This window comes from Psammomys obesus, unplaced genomic scaffold (assembly GCF_907164565.1).
Source record: "Psammomys obesus unplaced genomic scaffold, mPsaObe1.curated_primary_1811, whole genome shotgun sequence".
In the NCBI taxonomy this organism is placed as follows: domain Eukaryota; kingdom Metazoa; phylum Chordata; class Mammalia; order Rodentia; family Muridae; genus Psammomys; species Psammomys obesus.
Window position 1 is genome coordinate 8454118 of NW_026596256.1, and position 25057 is coordinate 8479174.

A 25057-nucleotide genomic window follows, 5' to 3' on the forward strand; every position below is an offset into this window, starting at 1 on the left:
CATCTCTGCTCTCCCTCGAGCCCTAGGAACAGCTAACCAATTTTTATCACCTACTTTTGTCAGCTAACAGTAACTTGCTACGTACTAGATTTCAGGATACGTGGCAAAGCTTTCTCAAGTTCATCTATGGGATGGCCAGCTATGATGTGGTCATCTATGTGTGTTGGCCCCTTTTATTTCAGAAAACATTCCATAGTGTATTGCATTTTAACACTTACTTATTTCATGTGTGTGTAACTTGCCCACCTTTACCTGAATAATTATATTTGATATTACAATTGAAAATATCACTCTCGCAGCACCACCTTGTGGACAGTAGTGAAAACACTTTTTTTTCGTAGTTAGGTTCAGTCACAGAAGGAAAGAAGATGATATAATATTTTGTAGAAGTTTACCACATACTAGTCACCCCAAGTCCTTTTTGGAAAGAGTTATGAGACGAGTACTTTAAATATGGTTAAACTATGGTGGTGGAGGTGTACCTCTGTTGGTAAAGGGCTTCCCTAGCATGTGTGAAGCCCTGGGTTAAATCTCCAACTCTATAAACCAGGCTTGGTGCTGCTCGCCTGTAATCCCAGCATTCAGGAGGCAAAGACAGGAGGATCAGAAGCTCAAGGTCATCCTCAGCTACAGAGTTCAAGGCCAACCTGAGATTCATGAGACCCTATGCCTCATAAATAAATAAGTTAGCAAATTAATTGAAACTGGATACTATGAAAATAAGTGGTTGAATTCACTCAAAGTTGGCTCGCTCTGATTTTTAACACAATCATTTATGAAAAATACCTTTTCTTTAAAGATTGTTTCTGATGACTACTAACAACACCTTAGAGATTTATGACAAGATGCATTTCTTTTTTTTTTTCTTATTTTTATTTTTATTATTAGTTACATTTTATTAACTCTGTATCCTAGCTGTATCCCGCTCCCTCATTCCCCCCCAATCCCATCCTCCCTCCCTCATTTCCTCCCTGCCCCTTTCCAAGTCTACTGACTGGGGAGGACCTCCTCCCCTTTCAGACAAGATGCATTTCTACAGTCCAGCTTTTCACTTATTTTCATGAGATCAGGATCTTTTAGTGTTCCCTGAGAGACAGGAACTGAACTTGAGGCCGAGTTCAGATGAGGCACATGCTCTGCCATGGACCCACACCCCAGATCCAGCTCAAACACATCCATCAATAGCAAGTCAGATGGAAGCACCTAGACTTGCTCCGCTGCTGCACTTGGCCTTTTCTGACCTCGTCTTCAGTCTGGATTATCTTTTCCCACCATACCCTCTTTTGGTGCCAACTGTATCCCTTGCTTGTGTCCTTTAAGTGCTCACTCCTGCTCCGTTGTTCAGACTGGCTCCTGTGGGTAATTGAGAAGTTTTCTCTCCCCATGTGATATTGGTCTCTCTCTAACTCTTTCTCTCTCTCTTTCCATCCCCCTTCCTCTTTTCCTCCTTTCTGTTTCCTCTCTCCTTCCTCCTCCTTCCCAACTGACTCTGGCCTTGTGTCAAACTGACAGAAAACTAGCCAGAACAAGGTTGATACTTTAAAAAGAAAATATCTCTGTCTCCTCCTCATCCCATTTCCATTTAAAGGTGTAGTCAGTGTAGGTCACTATTCAGAAAAAAATAACATTCACCTTCATGTAAATAGCTTTTCTTTTGTTTGAGGAGCTAACGGAGAAAACAATAAAGTCATATCCTTCAAAGAAGTTTAAAGGTAAACTGAGAGCCCAGGAATGTACAACTCATGGGGAGGGTCAGAAGTCCTGAGTGAACAAAGTCCTGAGTCAGTGTGGGTTTTTGACATAGGCATGATCATGTCAAGGACCGTATCTGTAAACCATGGAAGAATGGCAAAGCTTTACCTCATGTAGGTTGAGGTTTGAAGGAATGGAAAAGTCTTTCTTTGGTTGGTGTGTGGATGTCAGTAGGGTAGAAAATGTCCATTATAGTTTTTCTCCCAAGACATTTACAGCCTGAAGACAGCTCCCCTGCAGAGACTTCTCCTACCTAGATTGGCCTGTCTAGGTATACCTGTCTCTTTGGCCAGCTGTATACCATAAACTCTGCTGCCTTGTTGATCAGTAGGCAACAAATCTGCCTCCTTGTGCAGCTGTATGTAACAACCCACCTCTCTATTCCGTTGCATGTAGTGAAGATGCTGGGCTTCCATGCTTTTCTTCATCAGAGAGCCCTGTCCACCCAGCTTGCCTGTGTGTCTGTGCCTGTCTTCTCTTCATTCCCTCACTGCCATAGTTAGTTCATCCTTGCAGCCTTGTTGGAGGCAGAAATAGCTGCTTATAAATAACACATCTCCATTTTTAAAAATAAATCCAGATATGAGTGGGTGCTTCACTTTCAAGATAAAATAAAAGCTCATTTATCCAGAATACTGACATGACATACAAGTGAAGACTACCTTTATATGTAACAATTATTATCTTTGCATATAAACATAGGAACTTAATCTCCCCTTCACTGTTTTTTTTTAATTAATAGAGTTTTGTTCCAGTAATAATTTAACCTAGATAACAACATATGAAACATGGCAAGCTAACCTAGCTATGAACAAAGTAAAAGCTTTCTTAATTTAAAATAAATACAGGTAGGTCTAGAAATAAAGGAGTTGGGCTGTTTTGTGGCATGTTTTCTCAGCAGCCACCCACTCTTCCTCCTTCTGCAGAACCCCGAGTTTGTTTGTGTAGCAACAAACAAACAAATGCTCAGTAGTACAGGAGGGATCACAGTTACCTGAAAAAGTCATGGACTCCTCAAGGACTGGGGCCTACACAGTTCTTGTGCCAAAAGAATGTCCTTATTGCTTGAGACTTAGTGGTATCTCTTGGACTGAGTTTTTCCTGACAGAATACTGTATTATTTGCCTTCATGCTTTCCAGTCATCAACTCTTAAACAGAAATTTGTTTTAGATCATAACCCCCCCCCCCCCCCAAAGCATAGTGTAGCTAAGACCAAAGAAGACCAGGGTTTCTGGGGCTGCACTCACTTGTCTGATCTATTTAAAATTCCAGATGAAAGCACCGATGATAAAGACACTGTAATTAGCCACCCGAGCCAATGGACTTCCTCTTCTCACACAATTTATTGTTCACTTTGAAGCTTTGTTCTCCACATTTGTCTGAGGTTATAATACTATTCTTGAGCCAAATGAAAAGGCATTTAACAAATTAATGTGGCTGCTGAGTGCAGAGAAATTGTTCCTTGGAATCTGACTTATGGCTTCCACATCCTAAACCCTGAATCTGTGAGTCAGCAGATAGGATAGATGATTTCCCTGTACATCTTCTAGAAAGAATGTGTGTCTCCTATGTATATATCTTCAGAAATTGTGTGGGCATTCAGCATAAGAGAGAAAGATCACATTCTTTAAATGATGTTTTCCTCTTTCAACACTGATATGAGAAGAGATATTATTTTTGTTGAATCTTATTTTACGTAGGAGTAAAACTGTCTCTGTTTATGCTATTATTTATATCTGGTTTAGGAGAAAGAAACAAATAAAATACTGGTAGGAAGAACGTTCCTTTCTGCCTGATGCTTTGGCCATTTGAGTCCTCTGAGCATCTGCCAGAGCATTCTGCCCACAGGACGCAGCCCTCTGCCGCTTTCCCAGCAAGAGGAAGCCTCTTTGCTACTTTACTGCAAAGAATCAGCTAACGTGGCCATGTGTGATGTGTCCTTGGAGAGGAACACTGCCTGTCCCAGGGAGGCCTGAGAAGACTTGAGCTCTTGCCATGGCTAAAAGCTGATGATGTATTCCTGATGACTTCATCCCCAAATGGAAGTGGGATCCCAGTTTCGGTCTTAGTGAAGTCTCAGGGAAAGAACAATTTGAAAACATGAAGAGGAGAGATCGTATTTTCTCTTCTGAATTAAATGAAGGAACCACTACTCAGACCCTGTGATAAAAAGTTCTCTACAGCACTGATAACAACTCTAAAAGCACAGCAAAGGAGAAAAAAAAAGAGTGAGAGAAACTGCCAGTGGCATTTTTCAGTGGGACTCCTGAAAGAGAAATGTAGAAATTAAATGCCCAGTCCTGTGCTTTACCTTTTCATCCCATTTGTTCTGACCCCTCAGACTAGTTTCTAGTTTTCTTTTTAGAAAAAGGGAACAGTTCCGTTCCAGTTGACGGTAGCATCTCTCCATTTGGTCCTGATTGCCATTTCCACTGAAGAAAACCGTCTTCCTGACCCACGTTTATCTTCGTGGTGCTCTCCTTCCCAGCGATGGGAGTGAGTATCTGAGGATGGATCAACAGCATTGACATCAGGCCGGTCAGCCTTTTCCAAGGAAGCCAGAATCCAGGGAGAGGAGACAAAGGGTGTGGCCCTGGCGCAGGTTGCTACAGTCTTATAACTGGCTAGGTAGAGGGATTCTTGCAGGGAGTGTGTTAAAGTGCCCATAAAAATCAGTCTGTAGCAGCTGGGCTTGCTGTGTGTTGGGATGAGACTATTCATGTCACTTAATGCAACATGATGTGACACATAGGTGTTTGTCACTGATACGAGGAAACAGGTGAAAGGAAAGCTCATCACTCTTTAAGAAGAGGTGTTTATTTTGAGGCAGAGTGTGGAAAGGGAATCTGGAACTCGTTTTCAAGGCCTACATTGGTCTCATTTTAGCCAGGTGACATTTGCGAAATCACCTAAAATACCATTGCTGTGCTTCATCGATCCATTTATTGGCTAAAATAGCAACTATACGACTAAGAATAGCTATGAGAGTACCTGCCTCATATGGCTACTGGGAGTTTAATGCCAGCGTTACCGACACTCTCAACACAGTGCTCAGAACAGAATGTGTGGGATGTTTGTAAGCAGGGAAAGTGGTGTTTAGCTCACAGGCAAGGTAAAGTGAAAATGGTAATAGATATTAAAGAACACGTGGCCAATATCACACTAAATTAAATGAGCTAATACGCATTTATTGTAATTAAAGAAAAGAGAGAAGCTGCACAAGTATGTTCTTAGATCCATTTCGAAGTGTAGTGAGAGCAACAGAAAGTTAGTTAACCCCAAGTGTATAATGCTAAATGCAAACTCAGTCACTGACAGAACTGTACAACCTGAGCCAAGGTTGCTGGACAGAAGTCAAGTTTGTCTGCTGCTAACATCTTGACAAAGGTGCCAGTATTTAAGTACATTTTAAGGTTAATCATTTTTTCCTCATGACTCTAAGGAACTGGAGTTGTAATTGAGACAAAAATGGTCTTCCTGTCTGTGTCTCTCCCAGGACCTGCTAAATGTTTGCTAGCACTTACGAACAGTGGATTCCCTAGTGTCCCTCCCAGCATCTGGCTCATAATCTGCTCTCAGAAATGCCTTTTGAATTAATCAGGACAAAAATTCATTCTCACTTTAGCTGCTTATGTCACCTGATGATTGTCTTGTGTTTGCTTGTGTACAGAACTCTGCATCTCCTTTGCTTTTGCATGCTTTTCCCCGGGCCTTAGGTACCTCATGCTTAAAGATATGGGCCTTGGAAAAGGATTTCTGGAATTGGACTCTTCAACCTTTATTTTTTTGTCTTGTCTAAAATTTCTTTTCCTTGTTATTTCTAACACTAACACATACACATGCGCGCGCGCGCACACACACACACACACACACACACACAAATACCCATGCACAAAAATGCCTCCATTTTAAAGCCACACATCACAGTGGATTTAGAGCTAGGCAGTGGCTTCATTTCAGAAACTGAGTCTAATTTTTTCTTGCAGCGATAGCATGAATCACCACACAGCTGCTGAACACCACATCTCTGGGTGCACAAAAGCACACACTTTGGAGTCTCAAGTGCTCACCTATTGTGAGATGTACAAGCTTTTTCTGTGAGGGCTGGCCACTGTAAAAGTGCAGATCAAAGACACGCTCCATTTTCCAGTCCGATAAGAGCTGCCTATTTGTGCAGAAAAGGATGCTGTAATTTCCATTGATCTTGCACAGCCAAATAGGAAATGTGGGAGTCTTCAGCATGCTGCCCACCTGGAAGGGAAAAGGGGAATGTGGATGAATACCTAGATCTTTCTGAATCGTGAAAGAGGCTGATGCATTCTCCTGTTTAAAAAGCAGTTTTGAGCTTCCTATTGTACATGTAGCTTGCAGACCACTGTATATGGTATAACACTCAAAATCAAGGCTTCATGGAGATTTAATTTGCACTTGAAAATGGTAATGCTTCACTTTGCTCCAAATGGATTGTGCATTTTAAAAATGGAGAAGGTGAAGATTTTATAGTTTGGCCTTGTAGTGAGATAATGTAAACTGAAATATAAAGATAGATGTGAAAAATGAGAATGCCAATTCTGTCTGTGTCATTGACTAGTGTAATTGCTTCCAGTGTAATTCCTAAGGTTCCAGCATTGGGCAGTGCTTCATGTAGCAGATGTCAAGTTTCTGGTAACATTAACCATGTATAGTAGAGAAAGAAGCTTCTAGAATGTGGGAGACACACTTGTGCACACATATACCTACAAGGTAGTATGAAGATTCCTGATGAAAACATATATACAATAGGGCATATTGGTTTCATATTACCATGATGAGTTGAAATTGAGAGCAGTGAAGAACTCATCAAAATTAGGTGAAAGTAGAAAAGGGCAAGCTTAATGCCATGACAGTGGATAGAGAAGAGCCAGAATGACCTGACATAAGATGATAAACTGGTTCTGCTCATTTATGGGAGCTGCCCTCTTTTTGATTCCCTCCAGCTTTCTGCTATTCAAATAAGGGACTAAGCATGGCAGTCCTTATTGGTCAATGTTTGGCTCTGGGGTTTACAGGACAGCAACTCTGTTGTGAAGAACATGGTTGATTTTGATTGGATCCTCCAGAGGTTGACATAGTAACAGTTCAGTAGACCACGACACTAACATATTGGGATGTTGATGGCCTAGAATGTTTCTAGTTGTACTGTGTGAAGCCAAGTGACTCCCATAGTGTCCCAGAATTGCTTGTTTCCCACATTTGTACTTGATAGAGAGCAAGGCCAATGTTAAAGATTTTTTGTTTTTTTAAGGCTGAATGGGTTTGTATTATCACTGTCCTACCTGCTATAGTTGTTCTGTCGAGGTACTGTAGGGAGCAGTCATGAAGGGAAAGTTGACTGGTATGCAAATAAATGCCTGCTAGCCTGTTCTAATGGCCCTGTGGGTAATGGATTGTCTCGAATTCACGCGGAAGCATTATGCTGAAGACCTACATTTGTTTGATTCTACAGAAGACAAATTTGACAATTCAGTTAAAAATTCAGGCACCTGATACAGAGATCAGCTAGGGGCCAGCTAGTGGTTTTAGAAAAGGGAGTATCTAGGAGAGCCATCCAAAGTGTCTTGCCATGACAACCAGCCCTGGGAAGCTCTCAGATTTTAATGACTTGGCTTTTAAGACTCTTTTCTTTTTCACCATGTCTTGAACCATTGCTGACTTGTTTATATAGATAGAGTATTTCTTCTCTAGAACCAGCCTCTTTGAGCAACCATTACTAAATAAAGACCACAGCAGTTTAGGGGAACCATGGACAAACCCAGTTCTGTATAACCTGAAGAACATTTAAAATGTAGTCCAGAGGGCAATTAAAACCAAAGGTCAGAGACATAAGGACCATTATGAGCTACTATGTCTAAGGTTCTTGACAAACACTTCACTACACAAGTAGCTAGCCCCAGAATTTGGCAGAGGATGCCTGAGGTAATTCCTCTTCTTTTATTAATCTCTAAGGATAAGGGTTTTCTTAGGGCCAAGGGCAGTAGTTAGGACCTGTTTGTGAAACTATGAGCCTCATCCACATTGAAGTCTGATTTAAAGGCTCCTCTTCTGGACCCTGTAAGATCTCATAAAGAGGTTTAGATATGAGTTCAAACAGAAATACAGATGTAGCAGTCAGTACCTGTCATTACCAGAAAGGGCACATAATTGTTACTCATAGGCAAGAGTGGCCATGTCTGAGGTTGAGTTCTTGAAGGAGCTGGACAAGTTTCACAGGAACTGAGGATCAGGATGTACTTGGACAAAGAAGAAGGCATCCATTAAGTCTGGAACTAATCAAGCATGTTTCTGGGAGTTTGTCCTAAGAGAAGATAAAATTTGGTTCAATATGCTATGGAGAGGTCATAGCCTCTTTAATGGTTCAAAGGTCTTGTCCAAGTTGGTTAGTATCACCAGGCCTTTGCCTATAAAGATGGGTGTATTACAGATGCAGTACAGACTGGTGGCCAAAAGTTATGGAAAGAGGTTGTAGCCATCACTGGGACTCAGACTTGAAGGGTTATTGGGAGAAGCTAGAAAAGTTCAAAAAAAACTATTTCAGGGGTTTCAGACAGTATCATCCAGGCAGAATGGCATCCCAGACCTCAGAAGAAACTTTTGAGAACCGACTACAAACTTGTGAAACAACTGTAGTACTGTTTCAGAGAAAGTTTATGTCCAGATTATTGATATAACCTGGGGTACATGTCGACCACTGGTGGGGACGGGAAAGAGAAAGACTAGAGGCTGAAAAGGGGAATAATGGGAAGGCAGGTTTAGAACGGGAGAGGAATGGCAGGGTAGGGAAGAAAAGGGGATGGATGAGAGATAACTAAGGATGTTTGAAAAGACCCATATGGAAGCCTATTTTATAAGATATAGCCATATCTATGTATGCTATTACAATTGCTCTTGGATACCTACCATAACTTGATGGTAAGAGCATATTTGCTGAAGAGACCACACACTTTGGTCACAGGACATGAAAAAAATTAAGTTAGAACTGACAAGAAAGCTTCTGGCTAGCTTTTATAGGATTGGAAGGTATTGTGTAAGCTTCTGGTGAGATGGGAGGAATCATTAACAGTTTTACCTAGATTTGAACCTGTGCACTTCAATAATGACCCAGGTAGCATGATATCTCATGGGTATAATAGTGGCATTAGTGTTACAGAATTAAGTAACCACTTTCTAATAGGATTTAAGGCCTTCTCCAAAGGAGAAAACATATGCCTTGTACTTTAAATCTAATCAAGAATCCATGGTTGGGAACTGAAAAGCCGTGGCGTCAACCAACTGCTGTTATTTTGTTAAGGGGACAAACTGTCCTCTAAACTCACAACTCTATACCCATAGATGGGTGCGGACCTCAGACATCATCAGAGAATTTTCTTTGTGCAGTGGACAGTCGTTTAGTGCAAATACTCACAACTTATCAAAGGGATGAAAATGTGTCGCTGGACTGCTCAGTCACAAATGGGACATCTCTGTCACCCCTCCCCAAGCCAAGGCTCAGGGACCTTCTGGGAATAAGTGCCAGAGGTCAGTGTCTTCTGGACAGGAAAGGCGTGCTGCACACATGGACTCACAGAAGTGGGAGTTACTTAGAAAAGACCTGATAAAGTTTAAGCTAGTCAACACTCTAGCAGTGAGTGGCTCCCGAGCCCATGCCCCTAACAGAGGAGCTATTGACAGTTGATGGCTTCTGGGGGAAGGACAGTCAATTTTCTTTAAGGGTGTTGCTCCTAGTAGGTTGGCCTCTCTACAGTGGAATTAATCAGAGCATTATATTAAAAAAGTTTCCAAGGAGCTGGGCATAGTGGCATACCCTTATAATCCCAGCACTCAGGGAGGCAGAGGCAGAGGCAGGTGGAGCTCTGTGAGTTTGAAGCCAGCCTGGTCTACAAAGTGAGTCCGAGTCCAGGACAGCCAAAGCTACACAGAGAAACTCTGTCTCAAAAGACAAAAACGAAAGTTTCCAAGAGCATTGGAAAATAAAAGTAAGTAGTAAGTGTTGCCTTGCATAATTTCCCAATATCTAAACTTAGTTGTGGATCAGGTAACTTCAGTGTCTCACAGTCACACACACAGCTTCTATAGAGATACAGTTGTGCTCAAGAACCTGGCTCCATCTAAGTCAGGCCTTCAGGTTGCATTTCCTTCAGTGACCATGCACCTTCAGTAGGCCCTGGACACAATAATATTATAGTGCATATATATATATATATATATATATATATATATATATATATTTTTTTTTTTTTTTTTTTTTTTTTTTCTGAGTCAGGGTTTCTCTGTATAGCCATGGCTATCTTGGACTTACTTTGTAGACCAGGCTGGCCTCAAACTCACAGAGATCCACTTGCCTCTGCTTTCCCAAGTTCTGGGAGTGCTGTTCATCATTTTTTAAAGGCAGGAAAGCACTGTTTTTTTCCAAAAGAAAAATTTTGCATCATTAATTCTTTTAAATATTAAGAATGATTTTTTAAGCTTGATGTGATGGCACATCAAGTTACAATTATAGTATTCATGAGGTAGAGGCAGGAGGCTCACATGTTCAAGGTCAACCTGGGCTGCACAGTAAGTACTAGACTAACCTGAACTATGAGCCAGACATTGTCTCAAAACAAGGACAGAAAGACAGAAAAAAAAAAGCATCTTTATTGTTGTTGTTGTTGTTGTTGTTGTTGTTTTTTCCTACTTAAAAAGATAAACATGAGCTACTTGGAAAACACCATAAGGTGTCTACATAAGGTTGGAGAGAGCAACTAGCCTCTGCTCTTGCTGTCCTCCTGGAATGGAAGGACTCAGGGGAGGGGCCCTTTCAGTCCTTTTCTTCAGTCCTTGGGATTGTGCTGTTTGTTCAGGAACCAGCTCTGTTCTATGGAAAAGTAAGCTTTGAAAGATCACCACATGTTATAAACCCAAGTATTAGAGGCTAATAATATGATTCTTTTTCCTTTTAGTAATTTCATTCAAATTGCTTCATATTTTTTTTTTTTTTTAATCTTCAGTTGTGAATGAAACTGGAGACACTTTTGTCTTTCAGTGTTTCACTTTTGGTTGCCTAGAAAAAACATTGTGCTTAAAAGAAAGCAAGGCTTGTTCCAGTTAATAGTTTAGAAAGGACACATCCCTAGCACCCAGCCAGGACACAGTCATGGCAGGTGCTCTTCTGTCTGCCCTAGGATTCGTGCCTCTGGTCCAATGCAACCTGAGTGTGCCGGCAGTTTCATGTCAACTTGACATAAACTAAAGTCATCTGAGAGGAGGGAATGCCTCCCTAAGATTAGTCTGTAGGCAAGCCTGTAGGACATTTTCTCAATTAGAGATTGGTGTGGAAAAGCCTAGACAATTGTACATAGGGCCACCCCTGGGTTAGGGGACCTGGGTTCTACATGAAAGCAGGCTGAGCAAGTCAAAGTAGTACTCTTCCATGGCCTCTGCCTCTGCTTCTGCCCCCAGGTTCCTGCCCTGCTTGAGTTCTTATTCTGACTTCCTTTGATGATGCACTGTGGTATGGAAGTGTAAGCCAAATAAATCCTTTCCTCCTCAAGTTGCTTTGGTCATGGTGCTTCATCACAGAAATGGAAACCCTAAGTAAGACACTGAGTATCTCACCTTCAAACAAGGGGCAATTCTACCCTAACTTCATGAAAAGACAGATAACCCCAGCTTTAGTTTCAGATACATTTCTCCCGAGTTGCAAATAACTTTTTAACTATCCATGACTTAAACGGAACACAGTAGTTTCTAGGCATCTTTTTGCAATAGTTCTGGCTTGGACTAACATTATACATAATGAAGATATGATATCTAGGACAAGCAATATTTAATATCATTATTAATATTCTGAGACAGTTGTGGTGCATAGCTTAAAACTTGCTATGTAATCTTGGCTGGCCTCAAGCTCATGACCCTCCTGCCTCTGCTGAAATTGCTAGTGTGTATTACCACACTCAAGTAGAAAACACAATTATTAATGTTGAAAAAATGAGATAGAGTAACTAGGAGACTGAATGCTGTTTGTGAGAAAGTGTCATGCCATATGAATTGAAAGGATTTAAAATCAATGAAAGTCTCTGTAAATTCTGGGTGGAGGAATAGTTTGCACACATAGGTATACAGATATGCAAAAAAATATTTTTTCATAGAACATTTGTAAAATGGGAAAAATTCTACTGGCTTCAATGCGTGCACCGATGTGGTTCTGACACCGCAGCACTTTACACCACAATGCAAATGCTGCCTCTGCGGAACTCAAAGCTGTTGGATCACTTCTGAACTCTACAGTGACCAGATTTTACCCTGAGCAGGTAGTGTTTCCTGCCTGGAGAGATTGTGGTGGAAGGGAAAGGCAATGCCCTGCTTGACAGTCATGGCACTTTGGGTAACAAGTCGGGATATGAGCCTTACGATTACCACTGAGAAGACAGCTGGTTTAAAGTAATTGAACTGGTCGGGTAGAAAGGAAGATCTTCTAAAGAGACAGTTGTGCCTCTTTGTGACTATTGGACTATTAAAACAATGAACCCTAAAGAAATGGGACTTTCCCCAGGAATCTTACGCTGGGAGAAAGAAAAGGCCTCAGCAAAGAGAGAAATTCAGCACCTGGACAGAGATTTCAACCAGTTCTAACAAGGTGGCATGAACTTACAGGATGAGAGAAGCTCAGAAAATATTGGGTGGGTGATGGGCAGGACCACCCATTGGTCAGGGCTCTTTAGATGAGTCCATCCTTGACCCAGCTATTTAAACTTTGTTCTCATTTCAGGACCCAAAGATGGCTTTAGGGGAGTTGCTGGATCTCTCTGGCCCTCTTCCCAATGTGGCTACACTGAATAAAGTTCTTCTTTCTGCTTTCCATGGTGAATTTAATATCTTTAATTGGCTTATTGAGGACAGGTGGTTGTACCTGGCTTGAGCCACAGCTGTGACCCCCAAGTCTGAAAACAAGTCCTGCAAAAACAAAACGAAGCACCTTGTGGTTGAAGTCTGTCAGCTCTTACCCCAACTTCTGCTCCCATTTTGGGGATACCACATGGCCATTTGTCTGATATTTTCTAGTTTTAATTGTTTTTTGGATAGACATGGTTTACCAGCTACCCCTCCCCCTTTGCAGGATTCTAAATAGATTTTATTGGTGAGATTCCACCAGTTCTGAATCTGTGCATGTTGCCATGGTAAAAAGGAAATTAAATTGTGATACAGCAGTACTATAAATAAAATACCTTTAGGTTCATGAATTGTGTAATAAGCTCAGTAGTTTAAGTATTACCTGCACCAACAAAAACCTCTGTAACACAGACCCTTCTTTAAGGCAGCGTAAAATGGTAAGGACAGGGAAGATGGACACAGTCTTACACTAGACAGCAACTACTGAGTCCATGTAGATTTTCTTCTTGTGCTACTAGTACAACGGTGCTTAGAACGTGTCTTTGCATAATAAACTTAATATTGCAAGTGTCGGAGCCCCAGGCTGGCAATATGAGTGGGAAAAAGGTGTCAGAAATGTCGTGCTTTCTTCATGGAGCCCTGGTGACAATTCCAGTGCATAACTGTTAATGGTCTGGCTTTTCTCTCTGCCGCCTGGAACACACAGCGGATGTAACTTCTCCGGCAGAGTTTGCAGGTATGTTGTAAAGACAAATTAGATCATGCTTGTGGGGTGTAACCTTGGTGACTTAGTGGCAGAGTGTAGCGAGTGCTGCCTCATTAGGTATTTTCAAGGTTGGATTTCTTCTCATCAGGCTCTCCAAAGGGAAGATGTAAAGAGAGAAGAGAGTGCCACTGGGATGGAAGTAGGAGCTGCCAGGGCTGCTGTGGGAACGATTCTGGCAAGACCTAAATGACTTCATTCCCTTCTAAATATCAGAGTTGATTTTTCTTCCCACTGGCAGGTGTGATGATAATGTGCGCCTCCTAAGGCTCTCCAGATGGTGTTAGACTCAGACTGCTGTATGTTCTCACTTAGGTATTGGAGCCTCACACTCAGACCTGTGCCTTCAAATAGAATGGTAATGGTGAGGCTTCAAAATAGTGCCTCGCCTCATGGCTGCTTCCTGCAGGAACTGTCAGCCTGGTGGGCTCTAGGGGGCTTGCCGTGTCTTCTAATGAGAATGTCATCTTTTTCTCCTTTTGAATCTCACCCACTGAGCCATGACTTTGGGATAGAAAGTTGTTTTTTTTTTTACTGTCTTGGGGAAGACAAAGGCAGAGCTACAGAGTGGGTTTTACCTCCGCCACAGAAAACAGCAGTCAGGCAGCATTTGAGTTACCTTCTAAATTTAGAAACCTTTTTTTTTTTTCCTGTTTGGTTCTCCTCATCAGTGAATACACATATTATTCAAACCTATTGCAACCCCTGCCCCAGTAGGTCCCACCAGATGTCCTGAAAGCAGTCCATAGCACCTATGGGTCCCATAGGTTACCATGCCTTGGAGCAGAGAGGAAGGGCCCTGGCTGTGGAGGGTATCCAAGCCAGCAGTATGAGTAACTCTAGCGAATATGCCTGCTCCACAAGATGTTTCCATTTCAGGGGAGGAGGCTGGGAAACATTTGACTTCACAATTCACTGCAGCCAGGGCAGATGGGTACAGCACAACTCCAGGCACTGATGAGGTTATACTAATGAAGGTGAGGAGTGTAGATACCTGATAGACATAATCTGCCTTTCCAGAAACTGAATGGGGGGAAACACTTGAGAAAGCATCTGACCAAGTGCTTGTGATTCGTACCAACACAAATTCATAACAGCTTTAGCTTGAAACTACTCAACTGTCACACATTAAAACCCTTATGCTGGGCGGTAGTAGACCATGCCTTTAATCCTAGCACCCAGGAGGCTGAGGCCAGGTGGATCTCTGTGAGTTTGTAGGCCAGCCTGATCTACAGAGTGAATTCCAGGACAGCCAGGGCTGCACAGAGAAACCCTATCTCAAAAACAGTAAAAATAACAACAAAAATCCTTGCCACTGTGTAAATGCTAGAGCCCACCGGCAGTGCATCTGTGGCAAACACTAAAGGTTGCAGAAGATGAATCTGCATTTATGATTGATTTTTAAAGGGATAACTATAGCATACAATGCCAAGAACTGGTATTCACATACTGAGAATTTATCGAAAAATGACTGACCCGGCAAAGCAGAGACTGTGAGCTTCGGGTGTAGATAATGACAGAACTCACAACCTCGCTCTGATACGTAACTAGTCAAGGCTTTGGGCAAGCTCCTCTGCCTCCACTCCGGCCTTTCTAATCTCTTAACTGAATGATGGCGTAACAAACCACATTTAAGCATGGAGATGTAAGTGGAATAGACATCATTGGTGGTATCCATCGCTAGTAGGAAGGCTGGCAAAACTAGGTGCCCTCTGCTCACAGCTATGAGCACTACAGTGCACGAAGCTACCCTATGATACATCCTCTAGCTATCATCTGCCAGGGGTAGTGCAAAATTACATCAATGCTTCATGAGCTAAGAATTTCCTTTGTCCTGAGAGAGCAAGATGATATGGATAGAATAAAAAAAATGCTTCACATAAAATCAACTGTGTATATGCGTATTTTATATATCCACATTTCAGAAGCTTAAGTAAGACAAATGTCAGCCTCTAGCTGCTCTATAATACATTTTTTAAAACCAAACTCCAAGTGCATGACAGAAACATCATCATAAACGTCCCCAGGGTTTCGAGCCATTAGTGTACAATTTCAGGCAATTTTCACTGAGGGCACATTCACAGACATCTCCCCGGGGAGCGGACTCTGAGTCCGAGAAAGAGGGATGAAAAGTCACATTAGTCACTTTCCCAAAAGCTGGAAGCATTTTAGATTTGGTTTCTACGTAGATTTTAAAGTGACCCCAGGCAGTCTCCAGGCCCTGCCCTACTTCCAATTGGCAAGCAAACCTTCCTTTGGATGGCGCCCCCGTGCTCCTGCAGCCTACCCTCTCCCCAGCAGCAAAGAGCTCATTTTTTTCTGGATGTGCTGCGGGCTCTCAACTGCCTTTAAGGTCTTTGCAAACATACTCTTCCTATTAGAGGATATTTTAGGCTCTGTAGGTAATTTTCTTTAGGGCATGGTTTAGTCCTGGATCCCCATGAATTCTTGACTCTGATGCGCTCCACCTCTCCATGGTGGCATTTTCTCTGATGTGGCCCCTTTCTTCGGAGCAGCTTAGCAGGTGCTTTGCAAACACCTGTTCAATTTTAGCCTCAGCTAAAGCCTGCAGCTTGTTCTCAAAGCCTTGCAAATGTTACCCGGGAACAAAAGGCTGTCCACCTCATCAGCACTGAGACAAGGATTTGCTGTTTCTTGTAGGTTCTGTTGAGATAGCTGGCTTCCCAGTTCTTCACACCGTGTATTTAATCACTGAGCCAAAGATGTTACTTTAATTTCCTTCCTTCTTCCTTTAGAACAGTAATTCTCATCTAGGGACAATTCTGCCCTCACCACCTGAAGACATTTGGAAATGTCTGCAAATGTCTGCAGATGTTTTGGACTGCCATGATGGAGATAGGGAAACTGCACCTCGTGGGTGCTGCCCAAGAGCTTGCAGTGGGCAGCACAGCGCCTCAGCCAGTGACAAGTATTCAGTGTCCAAAGGTGAGCTGCCCTGCTTGGGACAGAGGTTTCTAGCCCTCACTGACCATTAGGATCACCTGTAAAGTTTAAGTTCAAGTGTCCAGTGCCCCTCAGAGGAAGAAACATTATTTCAGAGTCAAAAATAGCCTTTCATTCTTAGGACCCGCTACAAAATGAAAAAGCAGTGACTCTTGTTAAAACAAACAAACAAACAAACAAACAAACCTGTAACAATGTGCAGCTCTATGTAACGATGAGTGCTTTACTTGGGAAGTTGTGACTTTGGGGGATCTCCCTGGTATCAGCACTTTTCCCCTAGAGATTTCCGAATGGGTTTAGTCTGCAGCCAGGCTGACATCCTTGCTAGGCAGCCGTTATCACTTGGGTTATTCTAGAACTGAGACTCTCAATGTGTGGGAAGTGAACAGCCCTTTCACAGCATGCATTTAAGAACATCAGAAAACACAGGCATTTACACTATGGTTCGTAAGAGTAGCAAAATTGCAGTTATGACATAGCAACAAAAATAATTTTATGGTTGGGGCTCACGACAACATGAGTAACTGGACTAAAGGGGGGCAGAATTAGGAAGGCTGAGAATCACTGATCTAGAAACATCAACCTATGTCATGTATGGCCCACATGGGACTCACGCTTGTATCTGGATCCTTCCACCTAAGCGATACTGAATTATCCTAGCTGATGGAAGCATTAGAATGCTATTCTTCGTCATCTGCCGCAAGTCTTATCTGTGCAGAGGACATTCTGGCCTTCCATGAGGACTAAGATTCATGATTCTGTTTGCGGAAAGGTCAGGGAAGGCTCATTAGTTGTCAGCTCAGAATAAGTGCCCCTGTTGAGGTCTGTGGCCTTCCAGGCAGGGTCATTTTGTACCACTGTAGGACTTGCCTTTATACCGAGGCTTCCAAACAGGGGAGGGGTTGCCCATTGCTGAAATGTGGCATGGAAGCCAGCGGTGGGAGAAAAACATTTTAGAACTAACATTTATTTGTTTACATGTATACAAAGAAAAAGCAATTGCTTGGTTTATATCATCACTACAATAAAGGTTAAAACAATCTTAAAATTGCGTTGTTTTAAGGAAAAACATCAGTAGTAGCACCGGTGAGGCAGGGGGCATGGCACAGCCTTTAAACTACAGTACAATATTGTGAAAGGACTTTGTAATAATAGATGAAGCACTAAAATTACCATCGCTTCTGTGTTCCACCCCTTGGAACGTGATCTACTATATCCCTCCAGTTTTCTCAAACGGAATCTTGGCACACTGCTAATTCTGAGAGGTACACAGTATTAGACCACAGACATGTAGTGACTGTGTGTGGCTAATAGAAAAGCAAAATGTGTAAAAATGAACCCTTGCTACTTGCCTGAGTTTTCTTTATGATACTTTCTAAAGTCCAAAGTGAACCCCAAAATTTTCTAGAAAATGTGATTGGGGATTTTATGGCTACAGTCCATCTCTTCTCATCCAGGGTGTACCAAAGTTTAGTCTTTACCATTCATGTAGTGGGATTCTTTGCAGCCATGGAATTCACTAAAGGCCAGATTCTCACTGATGTATACAGATAAACTAGAAAAAGATTCCTGGAGACTAACATAAAATTATACGTGAGGAAGAAAAAGGAAAGGAAGCATTTCTGAAAAGACAGACCACTGGCTAATGGGATTGGGTTAATTTCTCTTGGTTTATTTGGTACTTCTTACTTTTTGTCTGATGGACCTGGATTATACAACCTAAGGATCAACAAGAAGACATTCACAGCACATTTGTGCATAAAAGCTGGCAGCCTGCCATGCTGATGCTATTTCCTTGATGTCAGTCACCCAGACACGTGCATAAGAGGCTGGGTTTGTGAGTAACACACACATAGTAGCAGGTGTGCCCAGTCGGAGAGCTGGGCGGGGTTATGCATGTGAACACACCTTGTGAGAAGTCCGTGTCCATGAAGGCTATCTGTAGCAGGAACCAGAGAATTGACAGGCCGCATAGGTACCGAGTGGGGCCCTTCCTTGCCACCAGGGTTAGGAAGGATGGGCAAGGGAGCCTCCCTTAGAGGAACTGCCTTCCAGGTGGTGTCAGAGTCACTCCAGAGAAGTGCTGCTTTCCCAGAGAATTGGTCTTGCCTCTCCCAGGTGTCAGGATGAAAACCTCTAAGCTTCTTTAGTTTATGTGCTGGGAAAAGTGTTTGCCCTTTCACTCTCCAGTCCTTATTCTCTTCTTGTACACAGTTTGCCTTCTGGCTATCAGATATTGTATATCCGTTGAGCTGAGGATGTTTGTGACAGAACTATCATAAAGGGGGTCCTGTTTCTAGTATTTTTTTAAGTGTTCAGCAACAGGAGGAATAGGTACATTCATTTGCAAAGGTAAAAGATTGGGGGGCAAAACCACTAGCTGGCAGTATTTCAGAGAAGGAGGCTGCCTGGGCATGAAAGGAAACTTCTATCCATTTGAATATTTTAAATATTAATTTTCAGTAAGTGTTTTCACATGTGGTTTTTATTTTATATACACCTTGTAGGCATTAAAATATGTGAAATACAATACCAAGATGATAGTCTTGGATGATTCAATTTAGACCGTGTGTGTGTGTGTGTGTGTGTGTGTGTGTGTGTGTGTGTGTGTGTAGAGAGAGAGAGAGAGAGAGGTATATCAAAGGTACCAAAAGGAAAAAGAAGCTCAGATTTGAACTGATATTGAAACTTTTTTAAAAATGCCAAAATACTTGCCTTCTGGTTATAGAGTTAAGCGTCAAGACACACTAACCTGTGAGAGTCGGTCACCCTCAGAAATGTCTTTACCCCACTGCAAGTAGCCAACATCACTGCGGGTCAGGACTCCATGTAATGTTTCCTCAGACCTTCCTTTCTCATAGCCATTGAAGACATTTGGACTTGCTCTCCCAGTCAAAATCATGTTTAGAACTGCCTAGATGGAATATTTTGTTAATATTTATATTAGGTAGCAATGAAATGAAGTCTTTTTTTTTAAATTACTACAGAAATGGTCTGGGATACAGCTCAGTGGTAGAGTACTTGCTTGTCAGGCTGAAGGGCCTACAGTCAACCCTCAGTACAAAAAAAAAAAAAAAAAAAAAGCAAAAAGCAAAATAAAAAAAATCACTTTAAGAGAAAGCAGCTACGCAAACACAGTTCTATAAAAGCATGTGTGTGGTGTGAAACTGGTAGAATGAAAACAATAGTCTCTTCGCTTTCCTTGCTTCTTGCCCCAGAACACATCCTTCCCACCCACCTGCTGACTTTTCTTCCTTTGTATTTGTTTTAAAGCAGGTTTCCACTATTGCAAGTTAGGATGCATATATCTAAAATGTTTCACGCAGTTTGTTCCTGTTGGATATCAGGCAGTCTCGTCAAGACATCTGTCTCTGAGATCTCAGGCTTTTGGAGTTAATCTAGGAAGGACTGTGGCAACCAGAAGGTATGACCTGGCAGCAATATTTCATCTTTCAAAGAAAGTGAGATCAGATCTACAAAAGAAATGCAGTCTTCCCACCTACCTGCCTGCACAAGATGCTTCCAGATTGACACTGCAAGAGATGAGTGGTGCTGATGTCCAGGTCTTTCTGAAGCCTGCAGAACAAGAACTGTCAGCATCTGGCCAGAAACAGTGATCACATCGGGGTACAGCAGTAACAAGGCCGTTGGTCCTTGCGCGTGCCCTTCATGTGTTCTGACATCTCATAGGACTAAGATCTATGGAGGCATGCTGCGGGTGGGGGTGATGATTTGAGTAGAGTAAGGAATAAGTGGTGAGGAAGGAGGATGAAGGAACAGACATACCATGAATAGAATCCCTGTGTGTGCTCTAGATGGATGCTGGGCTCCGTAGGGAGACGGCTTATCCTATGACAGATGTTTGGCTGACAGTGGTGACATGTGACCAGGCCAGAGAGTGTTGGCTTAAAGCAGGCCTGAACAGGCCTATCAAGTGGAAACCAGAGTAGCTGCAACTTCATTATTGGCTCAAAGATCAGAGAGCAGCACTTCCTACCCTTAACCATATAAGGAGGCCTGCTAGTCTTGCTGTCAACTGTGAAGTGTGAAGTATGTGTTCTTGTGTTGATTTATTCATGACACTGGAGGGCATGCCCTCTGTAAGTGACACCTAAAGATTTAGTGATATCATGTAATTGAGGGTGGTGCTCTTCAAGAGCATAAAAGAAGGTGGTATAGATCTGAGCAGTTAAATGTTGGTAGTAGCTGAAATTCAGTAGTAGCATGGCAGCACAGTGTTGTGCTATAATCCCACCTATGCGGGAGGCTGAGCCAGAAGAATGGCAAATGTGAGGTCAGCCTGTATAATTTAGCAAGAACTTTTCTCAAAAAGTGAAAATGAAACATTATTTAAAGGGCTGGGTGTTGTAGCTTAGTAGTAGGGCTTGCCTAGTGATTGTAAGGTCCTGTGTTCTAATCTCAGCATGCACAGCATACACGCGGCAGGGGGAGAAGGAAAGGATGGAGGGAGGACTTATAGTGATGTATTTATTTAAATACATGGTTTCTGTTGTTATACTTGGGGTTGGACCTTAGGCCTCATACAAATAAGTCAAGTGCCCTATGGCTGAGCTACATTTCCAGTTTTATCTTGATAAAACCATGATACTTATGAACATCAGAGGACAACTTGTGGGATCTCTATTCACTCTCACACTGTGGGTTCTCTGGCTCAAACTCAGGTCTGAAGGCTCAGTAACAAGTGCCTTTTGCCTGCTGACCCTTCTTACCAGCTTTTTAGCCCCCAGTTCACTCCTTATTTTGAATTAAAATCATACTAAATTAGACAGTCTGGCCTTAAGTTCCATCTGTAACCCAGGCAAACCTTGAACTTGTGATCCCCTTGACTCAGCCTCCTGAATGGTTGGGTTTACAGACCTGTGCAGGCATGACTACTACATCTTTATCATAGCAAATGTCTTAAAGAATTCAAATATTAATGTTTAGAAACATGTTGATTTAAATAAACTTAGTAACCAAATAATAGCATAGCCTGCACAAGTGTGATTGTCATAGAAGACAGATTTCAGATCTGATTCAGATCTTGTAGTCTTCTCTCCTAGAAACCATTACTCCTTATCTGGCTCTCAAAATTGTGTATTTCTTTCAGAGTCCAGAAAACAGCCTACCTCTCCTATGACACTTTCTGTGCTTACTCTAGGACCCTTCCTCCTCTAGAATCTACCAAGACATACTACCGCTACACCAATTTGAGCAAGTACTGCCTGGGTTTTGTCCAATATTTCTGGGTCTATCTGTTATCTTTCCCAGAGGGGAAACCACAGAAGATCAGTGCCTCATCTTCTCTTATTCATACTTCCCATGGTGCCAAGAAGATAACTTTGCAGGGCATAGACAAAAATTAGACATCTGAGGGTTTTTTTTTTTTTTTGTGGATAATAAAATATTCACAAAAATACTTGACAAAAGACACCTTCCCTGCCCATATGGGCAAATCAACTGAAGAAAATAAACATGCTGACAGATAACAAGCATTGGATAAAATATGGGATGAGGACATTTTGCTACCCAAAAGTCCACATATATGTGACCCCAACCTGTAGGCAAGGCCTGTGTGGACATTTGTGACATTTTACCTCTCAAATGTTCTGGAGAACACCAGGCTGTAGAGGAAGATGATGACACCATGGCTTCCTTCCCCTTTGAACTATGAAAAAGAGACATACACCTTTGCTTAAAAGCACTCAATGACTGGCTCTTTGGCCTCCCCACCCCCCAAGGGAGGAGCAGTCCTGTTAGGCCACAGAGGAGGGCTTCGCAGCCAGTCCTGAAGATACCTGATAAAACAGAATCAGATGGAAGGGGAGGAGGTCCCCCCCATCAGTGGACTTGGAAAGGGGCACGGTGGAGATGAGGGAGGGAGGGTGGGATTGGGAGGGAATGAGGAAGCGGGACACGGCTGGGATACAGAGTTAATAAAATGTAACTGATAAGAAAAAAATAAAATTAAATATAAAAAAAAGCACTTCAGAAAGAGGGCACACGTGTGGGTATGACTTCAAGGTCTTAGATCTAAGAAAAGCCTTCTCCTCCCTAGTCCTCCTAGTCCTCCTCCCTGGGAGCATGGAGTCTCTTCTTTCCTGAGTCATCATCTTCTCTCTCAGTTGTTTCCTTCTTCCTTGCTTGAAGACCCCCACAGGGCCAACAGTCTCTTCAGCTTCAACTTAGCCTTTCTTTTACTTCTATTCAGTAATTCTCTTCAAATCAAAGCTAAGACATACAGTTCCCTAGCAAGAACCTTGGTGCTGCACGGAGCTGTCTTCCTGGATCCCACCTTTGCTAGGTGAGTCTTTTCTAGTTACCTCATTAGCCCAGAAGAAACAGGAGACTCACAGAAACAGCTCTGGTTGGCTGTGCATTGACAGCTGCACATAAACAGTTTTGTTCATTGGTTTCTTTAATTTTATCTGCAACTTGCAGCAAAAATTACATTGGTTTTTTTCCCCTGGTATTTGTTCCAAAGGTTAAATGTATGGTACACATTTTGGAATATTTTGGATCCATAGAAACTGTCCGTCATTAAAAGCTGATCTGCTTAGAACTTTCAAAAGGTAATTTGTGACCACGTGGATCATATCCAAACTGTCTGATCAAATCCAAGTCTCTCTGGGGCTAGCCTTATCTTATACTTTTTGTCAGTATTCTCACTGCAAAGTAGCCCCTTTGCTGGCCTTCTGGGTGTCCAGGGCTAAAGCTTCATTTGAAGGTATGACAACTGAAAGGATTTTTTTTTTTTCTTATCAAGACACATTTATTTTTCTTTGTGAATGAATGTGTCTACATGTCTATCTGAGATCTGGAGATCTGGTAGACCTCAGAATCCGAAGACCCGAGAACAGGCTCCAGTGGCACAGGAGGCAGAAAGGAATTCAAATAAGTGTTCTTCAGGGTATAAGAGAAACAGGCAGGGTGGGGCCTGAGACTACCTGGAAAGCTGTTGTATATTAGTGACCTAATTGCTGCTGTAACAATACCACAGACTTAGTGGCTGAAAAACAACACTGTGTCATCGTCTAGAGCGCCAAGCCCAGCATGGGTTTTAGTGGACACAACCAAAGAGCGTACTAATCTGATCTGGGTTCTAATGGAGATGGGCTTTTTCTAACTTTAAATCTGTCCTCATCTCTTATTCATAAGCCACTAATTAGTTATTTTCTCTATCCTTACACTTCTTTCCCTTTGTAATGGACACTATGGTTAATTACGCCCGTCAGTCCAATCTGGAGTCACCCACCCCTGCCCCATCTCAAGATCCCGAGTCACATCTGCACAGGGCTTTCTCAGGTATGACCCCCCTCCATCCCACCACAGTTTTCCTCTTGGGGTCAGCAGCCTACCAGTTAACTGAAGATGTAAAAGTGTAGCCATCTTTTCTGGGACAAATTCAGATTCCATGACTCTGACATGAAAATTTCTGATTATTTTTGGCATGTGCAGATTCCGATGTGAAGAGTTGTAGCGCTATGCAGGCTCATGCCCAGCTCATGTGAGACAGTATACTGATTTCCTAGGTTTGCTGTCACACTGTATCAGAGCAGAGCGGTGCTTCCATGAAGGCCCTGGAAAAGAGCCCTTCCTGAGTCTTCCTACATTGTTTGCTGACGACGTCACTGGCATCTGTTGGCTTGCAGGCCCATTGCTCAGACCTCTCTCAGCCTTAGCTATTTTCCATGGAACTCATCCCATGAAGCACTTTGCAACTTTTCCCTCTTACCAAATGCCAGCCATTGGATTCTGGCTCACCCTGATCCAGTCTGACCTCCTCTGAACTTGACGGCGTCTTTAAAGACCCATTTTTAAAGAGGTCACACTCCTGGGAACTTCAATCTGTAGGTTTGCAGGGCAGGGGAAGGGTGCCTAGGACCTTGGCATTTCACTTGGTGGGGGGCAGTCGGACTTGCAACAGTGGTCCTCCTGCCCATAAGCAGCCCCTAAGTTTCTGTGTTGAAATCTCTGTCTAAATAAAATGGGACGCGGGACAGATGCCGAAGACAGTAAGCGGGATTTGATTAAGGTCTGTTGCTTACACTGTGCAGCCTCACTTGAGGAGGTGCTCTCCTTCCCTCAGGACATGGTGCCTGTTCCTCCTTAGTGGGGCAGCAGTGATGGCCAGCTTGGGTTGGCTTGACTCAGGTGGCTCTCATGCCTCTCTACCAGCAATGCATAGTCCTCACGGGCTTCCTGCATTTTCTACCCATGCCTGCCCAGTTCTTCGTTTTTGACTGGGAAATGTGTCTACAGCCTCAGCTTAGATCCTCTGGCGGAAACCCTGCCTACATTAGTTTAACCAAGATCATCTAAAGTGTGTGTGGGCAAGTACTCAGACCTAAGTTCTCTGCCTCTACTGCCTTTGCAATGAGTTTCAGAAATCCAGCTGCTGCCCGTGTTCTCTGTAGCTTAGTTAGCTTGCTAATTATCTGCTGCTTACACTGTAGGTATCTTAAGAAAATTATGGTCCATTTTCTTTCCCATCTTCTTTTAGAAGAGTCTTTTAAAAACCCTTCCACTCTCTGCCACATTCTTTACTACTTTGTCCCCCCTTCCCTAGCGCAGAAAAGAGGTAATGCATATTCTGTAGAACGTGCCGTTAGAGGAGGTGAAAGAAGGCTGCCTTTGCGAGGCCGTCAGTCACTTACTTGAAGTTAGTG

The 25057-nt window shown here is 42.6% G+C and overlaps 1 protein-coding gene across 1 annotated transcript in view; it reads right to left on the minus strand.

Annotated features, from left to right (window-relative positions):
- Window positions 1-3083: 3083 nt before the first annotated feature.
- The window catches only part of Mindy4b (MINDY family member 4B), a 36546-nt gene continuing 14572 nt past the window's right edge, over window positions 3084-25057 (minus strand). The window contains exons 8-12 of the mRNA XM_055596856.1: window positions 21986-22056; window positions 19892-19964; window positions 19141-19302; window positions 5824-6004; window positions 3084-4257 (exon numbers count right to left, since the gene is read on the minus strand). Coding sequence (XP_055452831.1) covers window positions 4115-4257; window positions 5824-6004; window positions 19141-19302; window positions 19892-19964; window positions 21986-22056 — 630 coding nt within the window. The 3' untranslated portion in view covers window positions 3084-4114. The remainder of the gene's footprint in view (window positions 4258-5823; window positions 6005-19140; window positions 19303-19891; window positions 19965-21985; window positions 22057-25057) is intronic.